General features: G+C 39.2%; 1 protein-coding gene across 6 annotated transcripts in view; it reads left to right on the top strand.

The window, feature by feature from the left end:
- LOC106080430 (peripheral plasma membrane protein CASK) overlaps positions 1 to 18,054 on the top strand; it is a 328,101-nt gene extending 310,047 nt beyond the window's left edge. For all 6 annotated transcript variants that reach the window (XM_013241817.2, XM_013241815.2, XM_013241816.2 and 3 more), the window contains 5 exons: positions 9,459 to 9,578; positions 9,750 to 9,872; positions 12,177 to 12,284; positions 12,676 to 12,851; positions 15,936 to 18,054. In XM_013241817.2, the coding sequence (XP_013097271.1) occupies positions 9,459 to 9,578; positions 9,750 to 9,872; positions 12,177 to 12,284; positions 12,676 to 12,851; positions 15,936 to 16,115 (707 nt within the window). In that variant the 3' untranslated portion in view covers positions 16,116 to 18,054. The remainder of the gene's footprint in view (positions 1 to 9,458; positions 9,579 to 9,749; positions 9,873 to 12,176; positions 12,285 to 12,675; positions 12,852 to 15,935) is intronic.
- Positions 18,055 to 20,195: the final 2,141 nt, after the last annotated feature.

Here is a 20,195-nt window from a genome sequence, read left to right as displayed (position 1 = left end):
ACACAACATCCAGAGTAGTTTTCTTTGCTTTTTATTAGTGTTTTTCTTTCCTTTTCCATACCAGAGATTCCTGTGCATATTTCAAAAGCCATAAACATCTGGAATTTTTACACTGCAAAAAAAAATGTTATTACCAAGCAAATGATGGGGTTGTAAACTACGAAGAAATTTTTATGTTCAACAAAGAGTTTATATGCCAAGTGCTGCTTTCGCTACAAACTCCGTGTATATTTTTGAGAGTTTGAAGTGTATACACTTTTGGGCTAATATGTTTAACTTCAAATAGTTTAGAGACATGTCTTTAATAAGCCAGACATTAACTGGCTTTTTACCTGTTTGTCGATCCCGATGTCTAATTTTAGGCACTTATTAATAATACGGCAGTTAATAAGATACTTCTGTGGCTAAGTTTAAAGATATTTAGTCTTATGACCTATTTGTCGAGCTCGATGTCTAATTTTCGTGTAACTTAAAAGATTGCTTGAACGGAAATTCAAGTAAAAAAGGTAGTATATTCGACATCGAAAAGAATTTTTCAATGTCAAATCATCGAATGTAAATTTTCAAAAACCGTCTAGATAGACAGATATGATGACATCGATAAGTTGGCTATTTACTTAAAATGTGCCGCACTCCAATAGTTTTCATCGAGCCAGGCATCAAAGTAAAGGCGACTATTAATGGGAAAAACATTTTGGAAGCTGCTCCGCACCGTCACATAAAACACGTGTAAACCAAGAACAGCTAAAAATCATGTTCTGCACTTCATTTCGTCCACAAAGTGGTTGTCCAGTTCGCCAGATGCTAAAAGGTCAAGGCAAGCCATTGTACGGCAATGGGCTAAAATACCAGAAGATTACATTCGTGCAGCTCATTTTTTGTCCAATTCAAAGATAAATATTCAAGTGAAAAAATGGTCATGTCGTGCCAATGTGACTAGATTCTTGGCAACTTAAGTGGCCCTGTGTATATATATTGTAGATATTTATACCCTACACCATTACAGGGTATTATAATTTAATGCATTTGCTTGTAACACCCAAAAAGAATAGAGATAGACCCATTGATCGACTCAGAATCACTTTCTGATTCGATTTAGCTATGTCCGTCTGTCTGTCCGTCTATCTGCCCGTCTGTCTGTCCGTCTATCTGTCCGTCTGTCCGTCTGTCTGTCCGTCTATCTGTCCGTCTGTCTGTCTGTCCGTCTGTCTGTCCTTCTGTCTGTCCGTCTGTCCATGTTAATTTGTGTACAAACTACAGGTCGAAATTTTCATCCGATCATCTTCAAATTTAGAATGGGCATGTTATTCGGCCTATAGACGAACCCCTATTGGAATTGGAAAAAGTCGGTTCAGATTTGGATATAGCTCCCATATACATGTTCGTCCGATTTGCAGTAATACAGCAACAAAATGGTCATTTGTTAACCGATTCTCTCGAAATTTGGCAGGACGGATTTCCTTATGACTCTCGAAATTACTCGTAAATATCATAGATGTCGGTTCAGATTTGAATGTAGCTCCCATATATATGTTCGTCCGATTTACAGAAATACAGCAATAAAATTGTCATTTTTTAACCGATTCTCATAAGCCTTACATCCTTTCTACTCACAACCATGGAACGTATTGTGGACACCATGACAAAGAGTATGACATCCAGCGAACTGCTCAAATACAAACAGCATGCCTATGTCAAGGGAAGGTCGGTGGAGACATAGAATATAGAAGAATCCTTCGATGCGATGCCAAAACGTACACACTGGCGGTAAGCATTGACATCGAGGGGCCTTTCAACAATGTGCGGACCGACACACTGATCCAATTTTTAGAACATTACTGGGTGGACCCAGTCCTTAGAGACTGGATAAACCTTATGCTAATGAACAGGTGGATAAATTGTGTGTCGCAAGGCATAAATATAAAGGAGAAAGTGGCACAGGACACGCCACAGGGGGGCATCTTATCGCCACTCCTATAGGTGACCACCATAAATGACTTATTACGGATGCTGACTGAGGAGGGATTTGAACCCGCCTGCTATGCAGACGATGTTATAATACTTCTAAGGTGTAAGGATCCGAACGAGCTATGCAAAAGGGCCGAAAGGGTCTTGCATATGGCATATGACTAGATAGGGCTAGACCAAGAGGTCTCAATGTTAACCCAGAGAAGACTGAAATATGCCTGATAACGACGAAGACGAAGGTGGGTCAATTTAACCAACCACGTTTCCTCAATAAGACAATTTCGATATCTGACAAGGTCAAATACTTAGGTTTAATCTTGGACAGGAAACTGAATTGGAAGTGTCACATTCAGGAGGGTACTGAGAAGGCTCATAGATGTTGGACACTATGTAGACGGGCCGTAGGCTCCATATGGGGCCTGAATCCTAGGATAGTCCACTGGCTCTACAGGAGCGTGATTAGACCAATACTTACTTATGCCTCAGTAGTTTGGTGGACTGCTACGGAGAAAAAGTGCAACATAAGGACCATACAACAGGTTCAGAGAACATGTTGTCTTGGCATAGGCGGAGCGATGAGGACCACTCCCATTAGGGCACTGGAGACTATTCTAGATATCCGACCCATTGACATACAAAATAAGTGTGAGGCAGCCACTGCATCTATGAGACTTAAGGCGATGGGAGAATGGATTGAGGATGGAAGCATCTCACACCATCGAGTTATAATCGAGACGACGATAAGAAACCTGGAAGGAATGGAAGAGGATTCCGATCAGACCATATTTCGATAAAGCTGCTATGGGGGCATAAATTATACATTTTTCACCGGATTATGACGAAAGGTGCTTTACATATATAGCCGAAGTGGTGGGTATCCACAGTTCGGCCCGTGTGAACTTAACACCTTAGACTCTAAAGGTCGCAATTATTATCCGATTTGCCTGTATGTACGACGGATCCTCTGATGACCATGAACATACGTGTTTATTATGGTCTGAATCGGTCTATAGCCCGATACAGCTCCCATATAAATCGATCTCTCTATTTTACTTCTTGAGCCCCCAAAGGGCGCAATTCTTAGTCGAATTGGCTGACATTTCACACATGTCTCCAACATATAATTTAATTGTGGTCCAAACCGGACCATATCTTGATATCGCTCTATTAGCAGAGCAAATCTTTTCGTATATCCTTTTTTGTCTAAGAAGAGATGACGGAAAAAAAAACTCGACAAATGCGATCCATGGTGAAGGGTATATAAGATTCGACCCGGCCGAACTTAGCAAGCTTTTACTCGTTAGTAGTTAATGTACACGTGTCTAGGACCTTAGGGTCGTGATCTTGTTAATACCTCAGCTCTAACCATTTAAAATTTCAAAGAGATGTCTCTACCCGTTCTCAGACGGCAGATTTTTTACTAGTTGTTTGTCGTTTCTAATCCACATTGCGTTGTCGGAATGTAAACATCCGACGACAGTTTTGAACATTTCGTTCACAAAAAGCTGTTATGGATTTTAAAACATTTCTATTTCACTTGACAATAAAAAAAAAACGAAATGATGGTGAGGTCAACATTTTTTTCTAGAATTTTACATCCTGCTATGTAAACAAGTTCAACGAGAGACTAGGGACAAAAATCACACCAACTTAAACTACATTTATTTTGGAAAATTTAAAATTTTAGAAACGTCTTAAATCTGTTACTCGTCTTAAATCTGTTACTCTCGTAGAAGACATGGCTTAAAAAATCCTCAAACATTATTCAAAGCAACTTTCTAAGGTTAAAACAACGACCATACGTTTTGAGACAAATCAAGTCTAAATTGATTTTCTGTGTCGAATAAATTATGATGCTCACTCTTTCCAAAGTATTGAGCTTGCAAGGTTTTCTGCCTTCCATAATATGTGTGTGGATGCTTATGCAAATGTTCGCATCAAGCACTTGGTAATAATTTTTGTTTGTTATCAGTTTTTTTTTGTTCATTGCTTTTATGTTCTTTTGTAATCAGATCAATTGAATTGATTCTTATGTACCTACAGACATACAACAATAACAAATTCACGTCTTTATCGGGCCATTTATAATAAAATTCACATTAATAATAAAAATGTAAGTTTATATGTACTCGACTAATTCTGCAGAAAACGAGCAAAGCAATCATGTACATAAAATATTCAAAGAAGACACGGTTTATCTTCGTCATAAATTAAAGGAAAAATTTTTCCTCTCGTTCTTTCGCTTCACCTACACCGAAGCGCCTTACCTCGACATTCCCTGAGAATACAAAAGGGAGAGGATACACAAGAGTTGTCATTTAAATGAAGCTTAGAGAGGATTTCCATACATTCATGCTGGAAATGCCATTCGCATACACACACACGCACACCCACACATGTGATTTCAATTGAATTTTTGAATATTTTTTTGGTGAGTTGAATGAAACACAAAACCTGGATTTCGGGATTACTTTCAGCCGTTTTTGGTGTGGCGGGCGAGAAGGCGAAGGAGTTGAAAATTCCCCTACTTAACCGCCGCTCACGTAGTGGCATCTTTATGTCTCTATGTAAATATTTTACCATAGATAAGAATTTTGTGGAAAATCTCAATTTCCTTAGAAAACACATTGTCTGCCGTTGCTAAAGGTACTGCTATTATGGCAGAGGGAAAAGTTCCCCGCATTTATCTTTTTAAAAATCAATTAAATTTGTTACAATCTCAGTGTTTGGAAATTGTACGACAACATGCTTGTCGTTTTCAACCCTCCCTCATCCCTCCTGCTCCGCTGGCGATGTCAACTTTAAAGTCCTGCGCTAAAACTTTTTAAGCTTTCGCATGTGTCATCATTAGTTCTTGGCAGGATTTAACCACGTTGACTTTTTTTGCTTAGCTTACAATTGCTGCCTAAACGCACAAGTTTTGTTTTTGGATTTTTTCTGTTTGTTTTCTTTTTGGTACTGTTCATCTTTTGATTTTAATCCATGTGAAAAACTTTTGCCGGTTCTCTCAAGATGCTTAAAAGTGTCAACGTGCTGCTGGCGTAGGTTGTTTTCTTATCTCTAAAAATATATCTCCATGCATTCGTTTTCTTAAATGCTGGAACTTCTTAGAGGGGGTGTATGCCGTCTTAGTGGAAGGCTATGGCGAAGAAAGTTTCGTTTTTCTGTTGAAAAATTCGAAACTAAGTTTCCGAAAACATTTCTAAACTTTTTAACATATTTTAACAGTAAATAATAAACTCTCCAGCCTGCCTATAGAGCAAAACACAGTTCAAAGCGAATCCCAAACCATCAAAGGGGCATTAGCTAAAAGGTAACTCAGGGGGAAAAAGAGGGTAGATAACTTGAAGGCGAGTGGCACCGAAGAAATTCCTTCGTCTGGCATCCTTTAAAATGCTGAATATTAAAAAATGCCTCAGATTGCATAGCATAAAATTTCCCTTTTCTTCCAACTGAAACACTTTCCTCGGCAGTTTTGAAAGTGTGGAAGTGGAAGGAGGAATACATTTAAATTTTTCTGATAATTGTCAAGAACGCAGTGTCTAATATTCCTGATTTGGGCATATCCATGGAAACTCTAGACATAACATAACGAGAAGAAAAAGCATTCAGCCAAGTCAACAATAAAATATGGAATAACTTATTTCGAAACTTTTCAATGCAAATTGAAACATTCAAAGGCAGAAAAGTACAAGTTCTGAGTCTCAGTAGGTATAGACTGAATAGACAAATGAATATTGTAATGACCAAAATGTCCTTCAACGTATGTTATAACTTTTTAAACTTTATATTTCATAGATAATTCAATTAAAAACGGATTTCATAGCATTTGGAAATAGGAGACCATGGCATAGAGCTATGAAAAAAGTAGGGCAAGAGTATGTTGCTATTTTACTGATTTCGAAGATCTTGCGAGGAAAGTTGTCGGTAATAAGGACACTTAAAGGAGTCGACTTTTTTTTAATCGATATCAAATTTTTCGAAAATACTTTACTGCTTTAAGAACTGAAGCTCATCATGCATGGATATTGGATCAGAGTTTTTTTTTTGTTTATGGAGGTTAGAATTAAGGATAAACAATTAATCTTGAATCTTGGAAATCCAATACCACGGATTCTGCTAAAATATGGACCGATTTTAGCCGTACTTGGCACAGTTTTTGGAAGTCGTAACAGAACACTATGTGCAAATTTCAGTCAAATCGGACAAAAATTAAGGCTTATAAGGACTCAAGAAGTCGAATCGGAAGAAGGATTTATATAGGACCTATATCAGGTTATAGACCGATTTGGGCTTTACTCGGCACGGTTGTTGGCAAAATTTTAGCAAAATTGCGGTGATTTGCGTTAGGTTTTCGATATGCTTCTACAATTTGGATCAGATCGGTCCAGTTTGGGATATCTCTGCCATATAGACCGATCTCTTGATTTGAAGTTTTGGGCCCATAAAGTGCGTATTTATTGTCCAATATCGCCGAAATTTGGAACAGTGGGCTGTGTTAGGGCCTTCGACATTCTTCTTCAATTTAGCCCAGATCGGTCCAGATTTGAATACAGCTGCCATAAAGACCGATCTCTCGATTTAAGGTCTTGGGCCCATAAAAGGCGTATTTATAATCCTAAACGGCGATTAGTTTAAGGCCTTTGAAACGGTGAGTAGTTTAAGGCCTCTCAACATAGGACCCAAATATGGTTCAGATCGGACTATATTTAGATATAGCTGCCATATAGACCGATCTGTCGATGAAGAGCCTGAAGCCCATAAAAGCTTTATTTATTACCTGATTTCGCTGAAATTTGAAACAGTGAGTAGGTTAAGGCCTCTAAATATCCAACTTAAATATGGTTCTGGTTGCACTATATTTTGATATAGCTGCCATATAGACCGATCTGCCGATAAAGGGTCTGAAGCCCATAAAAGCTTTAATTTTTAACCGATTTCGCTGAAATTTTAAACAGTGAGTAGTTTTAGACATCCCGACATCTGACCCAAATATGGTTAAGATCGGACTATATTTAGATATAGCTGCTATATAGACCGATCTGCCGATAAAGGGTCTTAGGCCCATAAATGCTTTATTTTTTAAGCGATTTCGCTGAAATTTTAATCTATGAGTAGTTTTGGGCCTCCCAACAATGGACCCAAATATGGTTCTTATCGGCCTATATTAAGATATAGCTGCCATATAGACCGATCTGCCGATAAAGGGTCTGAAGCCCATAAAAGTTTTATTTTTTAACCGATTTCGCTGAAATGTTAAACAATGAGTTGCTTTAGGTTTCCCCACAATGGATCCAAATATGGTTCAGATCGGACTATCCTTAGATATAGCTGTCATATAGACCGATCTGCCGATAAGGGGTCTGAAGCCTATAAAAGCTTTATTTATTACCTGATTTCGCTGAAATTTGAAACAGTGAGTAGGTTAAGGCCTCCCAACATCCGATTTAGAACAAAATATTGTTTTTTTTTTGGCTGCTATATCCATATGTAAACCGACCTGAACCATATTGAGGTTGGATATCGGGAGGCTCAAAACAACTCATGGTTTCAAATTTCAACGAAATCGGGTAATAAGTAAAGACCTATTGTAGGTAGATATGGCAACTATATCTGATGGCACTATATTTAGATATGCTCTCATATAATACCCTAAAAATAAAAATTTTTGTATCCAAGTTTCGGATGGGGTACCTATGGAGGCTGCCCCACCCTAAAACCTACCCAACATATATTTAGACCAATCACCACAATATGGGACTCAAATGAAAGGTATTTAGGATAAGAAAACGTATCTGATATCCCATTGTCGGATCAAGTGCTAGGGGGACCACCCCAAGCCCCAAAACATATTTACCGACCATGACAATATGGAGCTTAAATAAAGTGTATTGGGGGTTGAGCAACAATTGATAGCCATTTCCGGGACCAATTTTCTGGGTGTCTACATCTTTTCCAAAATACCCCACAAACAGCACTTTTTTAGTGACCGTCGCAATATGGGGCTCAAATAAAGGTATGTGGGAGAAGAACACGAATTTGATATCCAAATGTAGGACCATGTATTTAGGGCATCACCCCTTTCCCAAAACACCCCCAAAGGAAAAAAAATTTTCGACCATGCCAATATGTGGCTCAAATGAGAAGTATTTGAGATTATACAACGAATTTGATAACCTATTTTGGGGCCATGTGTTTGGGGGACGCCTCATCCTCTAAACTACTCTTAAGCCAATGGCAATATAGGGTTTAAATAAATGGTATTTGAGAGAATAGCACGATGCTGATATTTTTTCAGAGCCAAGTGCCTGGGGGACCACCACTCCCCCGAAAACACCACTTAATCAGACATCATGAGAATATCGGGCTGAAATGAAGTATTTTAAGAATGGAGTACACCTTACATCCAAACTTAAATTCGTAGACCAATAAAGATCATATGGGATTCAGATAAAGACACTTATATTATTAAACTGTTAGTCATTTTCGTAGCATGGTATTTCACTTAAAGCTCTTTAGTTGTCGAAAATAAATATTCCAAGGAAACTTTTGTTCCATATAAAGTAAAAGAAGGCGCAGCGGGGCGAGCCCGGGTCAGCTAGTCTTAAATAAAAACTCATCAAAATTTGATACATGGATAAGATTGTAAAAAAGACATCACTACGTTCATTTGCGTAGGCAGATGTCGTTGTCTGTATGTTGATGTACTTTTATGAACCCATGCGGTCAATTTGACAACGCCGTGTTTGATTTTTTCTACAGGTGTACAAATAATTTCATTTAAATGTGGGTGGATTTGGTCGAAATTTCATTACATTGCTCCAAAATTCTTTCTTTTTTTTTGCAAATTTTACCCTCAGAATAAGGTCGGTTTTGTTCCTTTCTCGTGTACAGGCGAAAACCATATTCTTAGGTGACATTTTAATGCTTTTTTAATAGTTTTCAAATACCAGGCAAATACCCACATTACTAATTATAATAATTTTCATTGTTATTTAAGACAGAATTGGCATTTATCAATAAAGCAAACATTTGCTTACACTAATATGTGAAATTTGATACACACACTTCTTTTGTATATAAATAAAATCAGTTCGCTGCTGTGGTGCAAAAGAAACTTAAAAATACATATTGAAGTTTATTTCACAACATGCCAACTACTATACAAAGGCTTAAGTTGACATTTATCAGAAATTTGTTGGTAGTTCCTGCATGTCCTTGTCTCGTTTTCTGTTTGTTTTCCACTTTTATTTTTTTTTTTTTTGGTAATATCCTTTTTATGGTACTGAATGTGGCTATTATGGAACGATGGAGTAAAAACGCATGGTTTCTAACTAAGCATGAATTATGACCGGATGGATTTGCAAAACATTTGATTTTTATATACGACCAAAGTTTATTTCTACGTCTTGTTTTTATTGCCATTTAACACCGCTCGCAGGCAAGTTTCATTAATGAATTACTCTCTCATTTGATTACCTTTTCAACAGTTAATTGCTCCATATTCGGGCGGAAGAAGAAGCAGTGCCGTGACAAATATTTGGCCAAGCACAGCGGCATCTTCGACAACTTGGAATTGGTCACATACGAGGAGGTTGTAAAAGTGCCGGGTAAGTTGATTCCGAATACACTTCGGCCCATTAATTCGAACAAGTAAAGCCATGCCATGAAATATACTCACTAACTCATGCTTTCACCACCCTGGCCCGTCCTCCTCTCCCTTTGGGGGAGGGGTTGTGTGCACGGGCGGTGGTATTTGTTTGTGTTTGCTCTCCTTTCAGTTGGCGATCCAAACTTTCAACGCAAGACCCTAGTTTTATTGGGTGCTCATGGTGTGGGTCGACGTCATATCAAAAATACTTTAATATCCAAATATCCTGATAAATATGCTTATCCCATACCACGTAAGTACGGCCAGCAAATGAGATCTTTATGTGGCTATGGAGGCTTTGCGCTTTTTCGGTTCGTTTGCTTTGTAATGATGCTCAGAATCGTTTTTGTGTGAGCGTTTGCAAATCCTTTGTTTGATAAAGCACAGGAAATGCTTTGTGGCTATATTTTTGGCTAAGAAGGAATGCACATTAAGGTGGAGTGGAGTAAAGTGATGGCATAAATAAAATTTGTCAAGGAACATGAAGTTTTCTAGCATTAAAATGTAGACGTCTTGAACATTTCAAAAAAGGGTTATTATATCCTATAAAGCGGAGTTGTGGCAGGTTAAAATAATACAATAAATTGGGTTCCAAAAAATCAAATTATAGGACTCTGAATATTCCGAAAGCAAAACATGTACTTTCAGCAATTTGTAAAAAAATTTAAATGCAAGGGCTGTCCCAAGAGTAGGCTTTATAACAAATTCCAATACCTCGTTTGTATTAAGAACTATCCAGCTGAGTCATTTTTTAAGTTTGAATACAAACAATTAAAAAGGCATTAAGTTCGGCCGGGCCGAACTTGTATATGTAAACCCCCTTTCGCCACAATCTCGTAAATTGGATAATTTATGCACCCCAATTCGGCACGGACATTGAATGGTCTAATAAATATAAGTCACTGTTGAATTTTGTACAATATTTAAAATTTCAGGAAAATTGGATAAAAAATAAAGTTTTTATGGGCTTCAGACCTTTTATCGCCAGACCGCTCTGTATGGAAGCTATATCTAAATATTGACCATATTTGGGACGGTCGTCGGGAGACCTACAACTACCCACTGTTTCAAATTTCAACGAAATCGGATAATAAATAGAACTTTTATGGGCTTCAGATCCTTTACCGGCAGATCGATCTATATGGCAGCTATATCTAAATACAATCCGATCTGTACCATATTTTTGTCGCATGTAAAGAGGCTTAAAACTGCGCACTATTCCAAATTTCAGCGAAATCCGGAAAAAAATAAAGCTTTATGGACTTCAGATCCCTTATCGGGAGATTGGTCTATATGGCAGCTATATCTGAATATAGTCCTGTTTATTGTCTGATGTCGCCGACATTTGGGACAGTGAGTAAGGTTAAGCCACTCGACATACTTCTGCAATATGGCATAGATCGGTCCAGATTTGGATATAGCTGCCATATTGACCGATCTCTCGATTTAAAGTTTTGGGCCCATAAAAGGCGCATTTATTGTCCGATTTCGCCGAAATTTGGGACAGGGAGTTAAGTTAAGCCTTTCGACATCCTTCTTTAATTTGGCTCAGATCAGTCCAGATTTGGATATAGCTGTCATATAGACCGATCTCTCGATTTTAGGTTTTGGGCCCATAAAAGGCGCATTTATTGTCCGATTTCGCCGAAATTTGGGACAGTGAGTTAAGTTAAGCCTTTCGACATACTTCTGCAATATGGTATAGATCGGTTCGGATTTGGATATAGCTGTCATATAGACCGATCTCTCGATTTAAGGTTTTGGGGCCATAAAAGTCGCATTTATTGTCCGATTTCGCCGAAATTTGGGACAGTGCGTTATGATAGGCTTTTCGACATTTATCTGCAACTTGGCCCAGATTGGTCCAGATTTGGATATAGCTGCCATATAGACCGATATCTCAATTTAAAGTCTTGATCCCATAAAAGACGCATTTATAACCCGATTTCACTGAAATTCGACGTGCGTGTCGTATATGGTTCAGATCGGTTCATTTTTAAATATAGCTATTAAAAATATCACTTGACTTGTACTTATTAGTATTTGGTCCAAATCGGAACCTATTTCGATATAGCTGCTATGGGGCATAAGGTATGCATTTTTCACCGGATTTTGACGAATGGTGGTTTACATATATACCCGAGGTGCTGGGTATCCAAAGTTTGGCCCGGCCGATCTTAATGCCTTTTACTTGTTTCAACCTGCCTTTTATTATTTGGAATACTTTAAATGCCTCTTTAACATATTTGCCTACCTCCGAGCTCTTACAAACTCCCTGGAAATATGAAAAATTTATTATGTTCGAGTGAACATTCCTTAAACTGTTGATGTTCTCTCCCTTAATTGCTTTGCAAAAAACATTTGGCGTGCATTCGTTCCATGTCACTGTTGTGTTTAAGGAGCCTTGTTGGCATAAACTTTTCATGCCACATGCTGTTAATCTCTGTAACAGCCTTTTAATGATATCGTTTTTTCTTGTTAAAATGTTGTTGTTTTTTTTCTTCTGTTTCTTCTTTTTTGTTCTTGGCCACCTTATTTTCCATTTTACATGATGCAGATACAACCAGACCTCCAAAACCGGATGAGGAAAATGGCCGTAGCTATTACTTTGTTTCGCATGATGAAATGATGGCCGATATAGCTGCAAATGAATATCTGGAATACGGTAAGTAGTGTAGTCGCAAGGCTCCACTTGTCCATGTGTTCGTCCGTCCGTCAGTCGGTCGGTTCATGCAGGTACATTATCTGCAACCTGGCTGGCCAAAATCCTTGCATTTGTTAAATTTTAGTTGGCAAAGAGGGTTAGTGGCAGTCGCCATGCATCTGCAGTGGACTTAATGAATGTTTAACGTCCAAAACAACGCTAAAGCAAAAGCGATGTAAACAAGCGACCCATTTCTGTGTGCATGTTTCGTTTTCCACTCGACCCCATGTCCTGGCGTCTGTGCTGGTTTTGACTGAGTTTCTTATGTTTATTTCTTCTTTCATGGCTTCGCTTAACTATTTCTGGTGGATGGCTGGCTACCTGAATGATGACCTGCGAATCTGTGGAATAGGCACTCACGAGGATGCGATGTATGGCACCAAGCTGGATACAATTAGACGTATACATACCGAAGGTAAAATGGCAATCCTCGATGTAGAGCCTCAGGCATTGAAGATTTTACGCACATCCGAATTCACGCCATATGTGGTGTTTATAGCGGCACCTTCTCTACAAAATATAGCAGACGTAAGTACAACAACAACAACACACACACACGCACTTACAACCCCCACTATACTAGGTCCCCATGCCCAATACCCACACAGCATCACACTTCTGGCCTGATATCCTGCAGATACGAATAGAAATGTGGCGTGCAACGAGTTGTGTGTGCCGTTGAATACCTTTTAGAGCATATTAATGGTGTTTGGAGGATTAAGGATTATAACCAAAATGTTAGAATTTCTGTGTTCTCTTTGCTCTCGAGTTAGAGGATTCTATTTAGGCTTCGCAGCCATGCTGCCGCGTTTAGAGTAAATCAATGAGTCGTCGTTGCTAACGTTGGGTACTAATTTACATTTTCATCCCAGGGAGATGGCGAGGACTTTTTTAGTTAGTCGGGGCTTTGGATTGGAAAGCGCAAAAAGCAACAAACGTTCCGCCGCCATAGTAACAGTCACGAGGAGCAGGGCTGCCAGTTGTAGGGGAATTTGTATGCGCACCTTTGGGGTTTGGCGCGAAGAGGCTTACCAAGTTAATTTGGGAATTAGGTTTGGAAATGTGTGGATTTTGGAGAGCAGCAAAGGAGAAACTGTGCAAAGGTTCCCCCAACCACCTCCCACCGCCCACCTTGTATACACAATCATATTTTCTAATGCCAGTGTGAAGCAGGCTGGTGGTGTTAAATACAACGCAACAAAGATGGGCTCTTAAGCGTTGCTCGTTCTAGCCTTCCCAGAGTGTCTGGCAGTGACAACAATTTATGTTGGCAAAGGGAGTTTAAAGTTGCCCCGAATACATTTTTAAAGACTTGCAAGGATGGCTTGGGGGAAAATATGCGGTGCAGACCAATAAATCATTTTTGATTTATTTGGCTTTTAGCTGTTTTTGCGGTGATGTGTTGATGAATAAATAAATCACATAAGCTGCAAAAATGCTCCTCGCACTCCGTAGCAGTGTTTGGAGCTTAGGCCGCCAAGCCCCACAAGATGTTGTCAAACGGAACGGAAATTGTACAGGAACTTTATTATTTTCACTGTTTGCGAGCTAAGAAAAAAAACCCACAATTTCTTCATTTCTTCAGTCACTCAAATCGTCTTTAAGATTCTTCCTTTTGGCTTGGGCTTGTGAGTGTGGGTGTAGAAAATATATTTCTCCCCGAAGAGGAAATGCCATTTATGTTTTACAGAAATGCGTGGCACACGTTTCGGAAGTATAACATTAATGTTATTCATGTTGCCAAGGAAGCCAGGACGACTTGACTGCAACCTGGGGCGGATTGGCACATTCTAAAAATCTCTAAACCGATTTTGTTTGATATTAACTAAAACTTATTGCCGACTGCTTGGCAAAATGGAATTCTTTGAAAAGAACTCATCATCAAAAAATGCGAAGTCGAATTTCGATATTTTTGCGAAGTGTTTTTATGGTTGTCGAACCTGAAAATCATTCAACGGTTTTGGTAAGTCGAATGCTCCCCAATCGTTTTCGACAAATTTTGACAATCCACACTGGCTGGAACTTTGAGCTCCGATTTGTGTGGTGTTCATCGTTATCACGGAAAGCTTAGCTGAAAGATTTTGGGTGCGTCCACAAGCTGCGGGTAGTGGAAAGCTTCGTACTTATGCGGAGTAGCTGCTTCCTTCCTTCCTACTCCTTCTAAAATACTGAGTGGCAATGATACTCGAAATGACAAGACTAGTTATTGGCGCCTTCAAATAACCAATGGTCAACATCGGCAACTGTTCCTAGCTAAGGTGCGGCTGGAGGCGAGCATCGGATCTTGAAGCAAGCGGCTCAAGGAATACATGTACGATTCCTCATAATCTATGCGGTGGGGGCGCTTGACCACTAATCCGCACAGGGGTCTTCAACTTCAGCCTTATTTGTGCCCATGTCCCGGCAGAAGACAAGTACGAGCAGACCAAGAATATTTTCTGCAACCTCCTAGAGAGAGGGAGAGAATCCGACCGCTGCCCCGCCTATGCTATTTAAATCGTTCTTGGACATTTTAATGCGATGAAAGAGAGGGAAAATATCTTTGGTCCGAAATCCGGAAAATTCAGCATCCACGAGATAACATCCGAGATAACATAATGGATTGATGCTAATAGACGTTGCCGCAATAAAAAACATGATAGTTAGCAGCAGCAGATTTCAATATAAAAAAATTCACAAATACTATTTTTATACCCTCCACCATAGGATGGGGATATACTAATTTTGTCATTCTGTTTGTAACACCTCGAATATACGTGTGGGACCCCATTAAGAAAATATTCTTGATCGTCATGTCTTCTAAAGTTGATCTAGCCGTTCATCCGTCCGTCTGTCCGTCCATCCGTCCGTTCATCCGTCCATCCGTCCGTCCGTTCATCCGTCCGTCTGTCCGTTCATCCGTCCGTCTGTCCGTCCGTCTGTCCGTTCATCCGTCCGTCTGTCCGTCGGCTATCCCTCCGTATTGCTAACGACACTTGTGAGGCTATTACCTCAGGTAAACTTCTCTACTAAAGTGATGTCGCTCTGCGGCAAGTAGGTTGGTTTCGGCACTAAAAAGGAGGTCCCTCATGATTGAGTTTAAACTTGCATAGGACAGAACTCATTGGTATGAGTGAAGTATTTTCGCTGTTCCTTAGTGGAATTTGCATGGGCAAATTTGCATTTGCAATACAAAAGCCCATCGTTTATGTTTTTAAACAACATGAAATTCTTCGCCGATCTACAGTAGTTCAGCTACCATTTTCATCCTTTTATCCACAAAACTAATTTTCATTGTACTAAGACCAACATAACCGATTTGAAGTTGTGAGCAAACTTCAATTTCGATTTTAATTTAAACTTTAAGTTAGACAATCTTGAAACCTGCCATAACACCAAAATATCCTCAACATGTGCCATTTTCAGTTGAGGGTAACCAAAAAAATTTAAAATTCCCAAACACACTGCTAAACAAACACAACATTGTTTGCTGTGACTTGGAAGGCCGGAAACAGGCGGAGGGAGGCCTACAAATGTTGGCATTGGCTGGGGCGAATGAAACTTAATGAAAAATTTTATCCTCTCATTAATGCTCCCTTTTCTTCTCTTTTTTTCTTGTGCTATTCATTGCAGTATGACGGCAGCTTGGAGCGGCTGGCCAAGGAATCGGATATGCTGCGTCAAATGTATGGACACTTTTTCGATTTGACAATCGTCAACAACGACATCAGCGAGACTATAGCGTGCCTGGAGAGTGCCATTGAGCGCGTGCAGACAACATCGCAATGGATACCGGTTTCATGGATGTACTGACAAGACAGTGAGCTCGAATGTCCCGATTGTTTGGAGGGCTGCGATTGTGAATGGGAAGCCTATACAAATGGGCAGTGTGCGACAGAGAAATGGCAAAATTTCTAAGGAGCTAAGAGCTGAACCGAACGAAAGGACGTTGGACAGACATACAGCATGCTAACACAAAAACATTCGACACCTTTAACACACACATATATATTTATATATATAAACATGCATACATACATACAGACGTACACACTTAGACAACATTGAACTAAAAAACCAGCAGCAGCCGCAGCAGTTATCCCAGAATGGACATGATGATGAAACATGAAAAAGGATAACATGAAAAACAAACAAAAACCCCTACAACTACAACTACAACAACACAACAGCACATACTTTTAATTAAGTTTAGTAAAACAAAAACAAAAACAAAAACCAACAGCAACTACAAGTTATTAACAACAAAATGAAAATTATAAGAGAAAAAGCAAAACACAACAACAAAAAAGGCAACAAAAAGCACAAAGCAAAACTAAATAACAAACCAGAGAAACAAACCTAAAGAAAGAAAAACAAAACAAAACAAAACAAAAAAGAACATGCAAACACAAGTAGGAGTATTTCAAAGAAGAACAACAACAATGAAACCAAAAAAACCCCAAATGAAATAGAAGAAGAAGAGGAGAGTTGAATAATAAAATAAAAAAAAAAAACAAAAAATCCCCAAACATGAAAAAATGAAACAAAAGAAAATGCCTTCAACATTTACGAAAAAAACACAAGAACAACAAAAGCAGAAAAGTTAAGTCACAAGGAGATGAAGAAGAACAACACAACCCTACATGAAAACAAAAAATTCAAAAAAAAAAACATCAAAACACCTTTAAAAGCAATGAAATTGTTATGAAAAGAAAAACAAACGAAAAAAGTCATGAAAGAAAATTAAACCAAAAAACAAAGAGCTCTCGCTTTCACAATCACCAACATCACACTCTCCCAAACAAAGCTCAAACAAATCAGTCATACCTCTTCAAACAGGATAAACATCCTACACCACAATCCCATACTCATCTTTTGGCCCCACACACACACACATACACAGCCACAGCCACAGCAACAGAACAGAGCACCGGAAACGAGAGGCGATGAAAAAGCTAATCATTATTTAGATGCAAATAAGATGTTAATTTTTGCCACACAGCAAACCAAAGCCCACCCGCAGAACCCTGACCGCCCACCCGCAAACAAAGCAGCTACCAACACCCAGCCTCAGCCTAGCGAAAATTTGTAAAAAAAAATTCCTAGAAAATTCCAATTCTTTTGTTTTTGACAAATACATGACCACAGACACACACACACACACACACACTCAGTGATAGCATTCCACATTAGACTGGAAAAGGAAGTGGAACGAAAACAGCATAAGGTTTCCTTTGAGCACCACAAAGAGACTACCATCCGTGTCCCCCCGCCACAAAAACATTCTCAAAACCGGAAGAAGCAGAAAAAAATCTCTTCCTATGCAGCAACACTCATTCGCTCAATCGCTGGCTCGCTCCATCTCACCCCTATTGCTGCCTAGCATGAAGCATAGCACAGGCTTTTGTTCATACGACATGTATTTAAGATTAACCATTTATTTGATATCCTTTTTTGTGTATGTGTATAATTATTGTATTTCAATTCCAATTTGTACTTTGTATAGTTTTTATTCACAATTGTATTTATGATGAGTAAGATGAGTAAGAGAAGGATGATGATGCAGCCACACTGACTAATTGACAGGCCGACATACACATGAACAGACGGACGGACGGACATACTGATGAGTATTAGAACTATTACAAGCATAATTTGGCAGCAGAGACAGACGTAACGAGACAAGTCAATATCGAAATTAGTTTTATGTAATCAGATGAAGAAAAAAAAATGTAAGAAAGGAAGAAAGTTATAGCATTTGTTTGTTTGTTGTTAATTTCTTATTTATTATTAACCTCAATTACTACGCTTATGATGATGATGATGATGATGATGATGACAATGACGATGATGTATAAAGTGAACGATGATGAATATTAAGATTAAAACATTAACAATGATGATGAGAGAGCATCAGTCTCGAATTGTAGAAAAGATATTTAAAGTATATTAACTTAAGCAACAACACCAGATGATAGCACTTGTTTTTTAAACAAATCAAAATGAAAAACCAAATGAAGATTGATTTCACTCTCCCTCCCAACTCCCTCTTCACTTCTCTGCCACTAACTCACTTTTTGAAAAACTTTAAAAATTCTTCAACTTCCCCCACTCCCATTCCAAAAAAATCAATCTCTTCTCTCTTTCTAGCTCTATCCCTCCCCTCTCTTCGCATCTCGTAACTCTTTATCCAGCGATACTGAAAGTTTTAAATTAAAATCGCAGCATACCATAAATCAACCTAAGCAGTAGTTAATCTTAAAGCTCAAACATTTGTTAATTTGGAAACGAAAATTTTTCTATTCAAAAAGTTTCCAAGAAACTTTGCGAATGTAAAGCAAGCTACACTAGAGAAGATAGTCTTAGCGATACAGCTCCAATGAATATTTTCCTTTGTCTAAAAAATCAAAAATATAATAGCAAATTTTAAATTTTTTAAATTTCTCTAAATGAAACCAAAGTCTTTCTAATTGAAATATTCTTCAATTTTCCGACCTCAAATATAACATTCTTGAATATCCAACCTCCCAGAATTAGTTAAGTAAAATGATCTCTGCGATAGATGGACGGCAGCAGCAGCAAGCCGGTATGTGAATGTCAAAGTTCTGTTCTGAACACAATTGGAGAACCTATAGAGCCCGCACCCACATATGATGCTGCTACACATAATTATATCTTGTGCCCTGTCCAAACTATCTTTAAGAGGTACATTTTCAAAGTCTCCCAGAACGTCCTACCTCCCGGTGTGGAGCAGGTGCATGTTCAAAGCCGGGCATGAACAAAGCAAGAGCTCGATCGTTTTCTACTCAGTACCTTCCCCTGCATTCCGCCATAGGGCCTTTCGCACAGTATCCAATGATTGTAAGAGCTGTCAAATGTGACGCAAAATACTTGGTGTCACATTTGACAGCTCTTATACATTCTCCCCACATGCCACAGCAATTTGCGATAAAGTCAAAAGCAGCAAGAAGGTCCTCAAGTCACATGCTGGCAGCACTTGGAGTGCAGACAAAGAAACCTTGTTGACCACGTACAAAGCAATTGACTGGTCTGTGGTAAGTTATGCAGCGGCAGTCTGTTCTCGTCAACTTTGTGATACCCAGTGGAATAATATTCAGATCTGTCAGAATGCCGCCCTCCGAACTGCGTCGGGCTTTCTCCTCAGTTCTCATGTAGACCACCTCCATCAGGAGACAAAGATCCTACCAGTGCGAAGACATAACTACAATACATGCTGTCTAAGCAATACCATTTGGGCTGCTATCGCAGAAACCATCCAAATCATCATCTTGTGGATAGATATCCACCGCCCAGAATCCTAAAGGAAGATCTACATGATCTAGAGCGTGCGGTTCAGCGCTACAAGAGAAAACCTCTAGATCTAGCGCCATATCAAGCAGGTCTAGGCAACATTCATGCAAACACGGTAGCAGATGCGGTAAATGGCTACCGGGTGAATGTAGTCCTTTGAAAACGACCGCCTCCCATTGCACCTGTAGAAATTGACCTCCCCCGGTAAACTAGAGTAGATCTGGCACAATTGCGTTCCGACAGATGCAGCCCCCTAAACTCCTACAGAGCAAGGATTAATGCCGACGTGCAAGATGTATGTCCCGATTGTAACCAGGGACCGCACGATACACATCACCTGTTTAACTGCCCGGCCAGACTCACTTGACTCCCATCTCATCTTAGTCGCAGAGTTCCTAGGTCTTGACACTCAACAGAATCAAGCAGACGAAAGAAAGAACATAAAAAACTGCTCTTGTATGTATTCCCATTCTCTTGCCAAAAGTCCATTTTCTTGCCGCAACTCCATTCTCTTGTCGAATTTCCATTCTCTTGCCGAAATCCAGAAGTTCGTTGGTGCATTCCCTGCAGATGGCAGACCAT

The sequence above is a fragment of the Stomoxys calcitrans genome, chromosome 2 (assembly GCF_963082655.1).
Source record: "Stomoxys calcitrans chromosome 2, idStoCalc2.1, whole genome shotgun sequence".
Taxonomy (NCBI): Eukaryota; Metazoa; Arthropoda; class Insecta; order Diptera; family Muscidae; genus Stomoxys; species Stomoxys calcitrans.
This window is presented reverse-complemented; position numbering and strand designations above follow the sequence as displayed.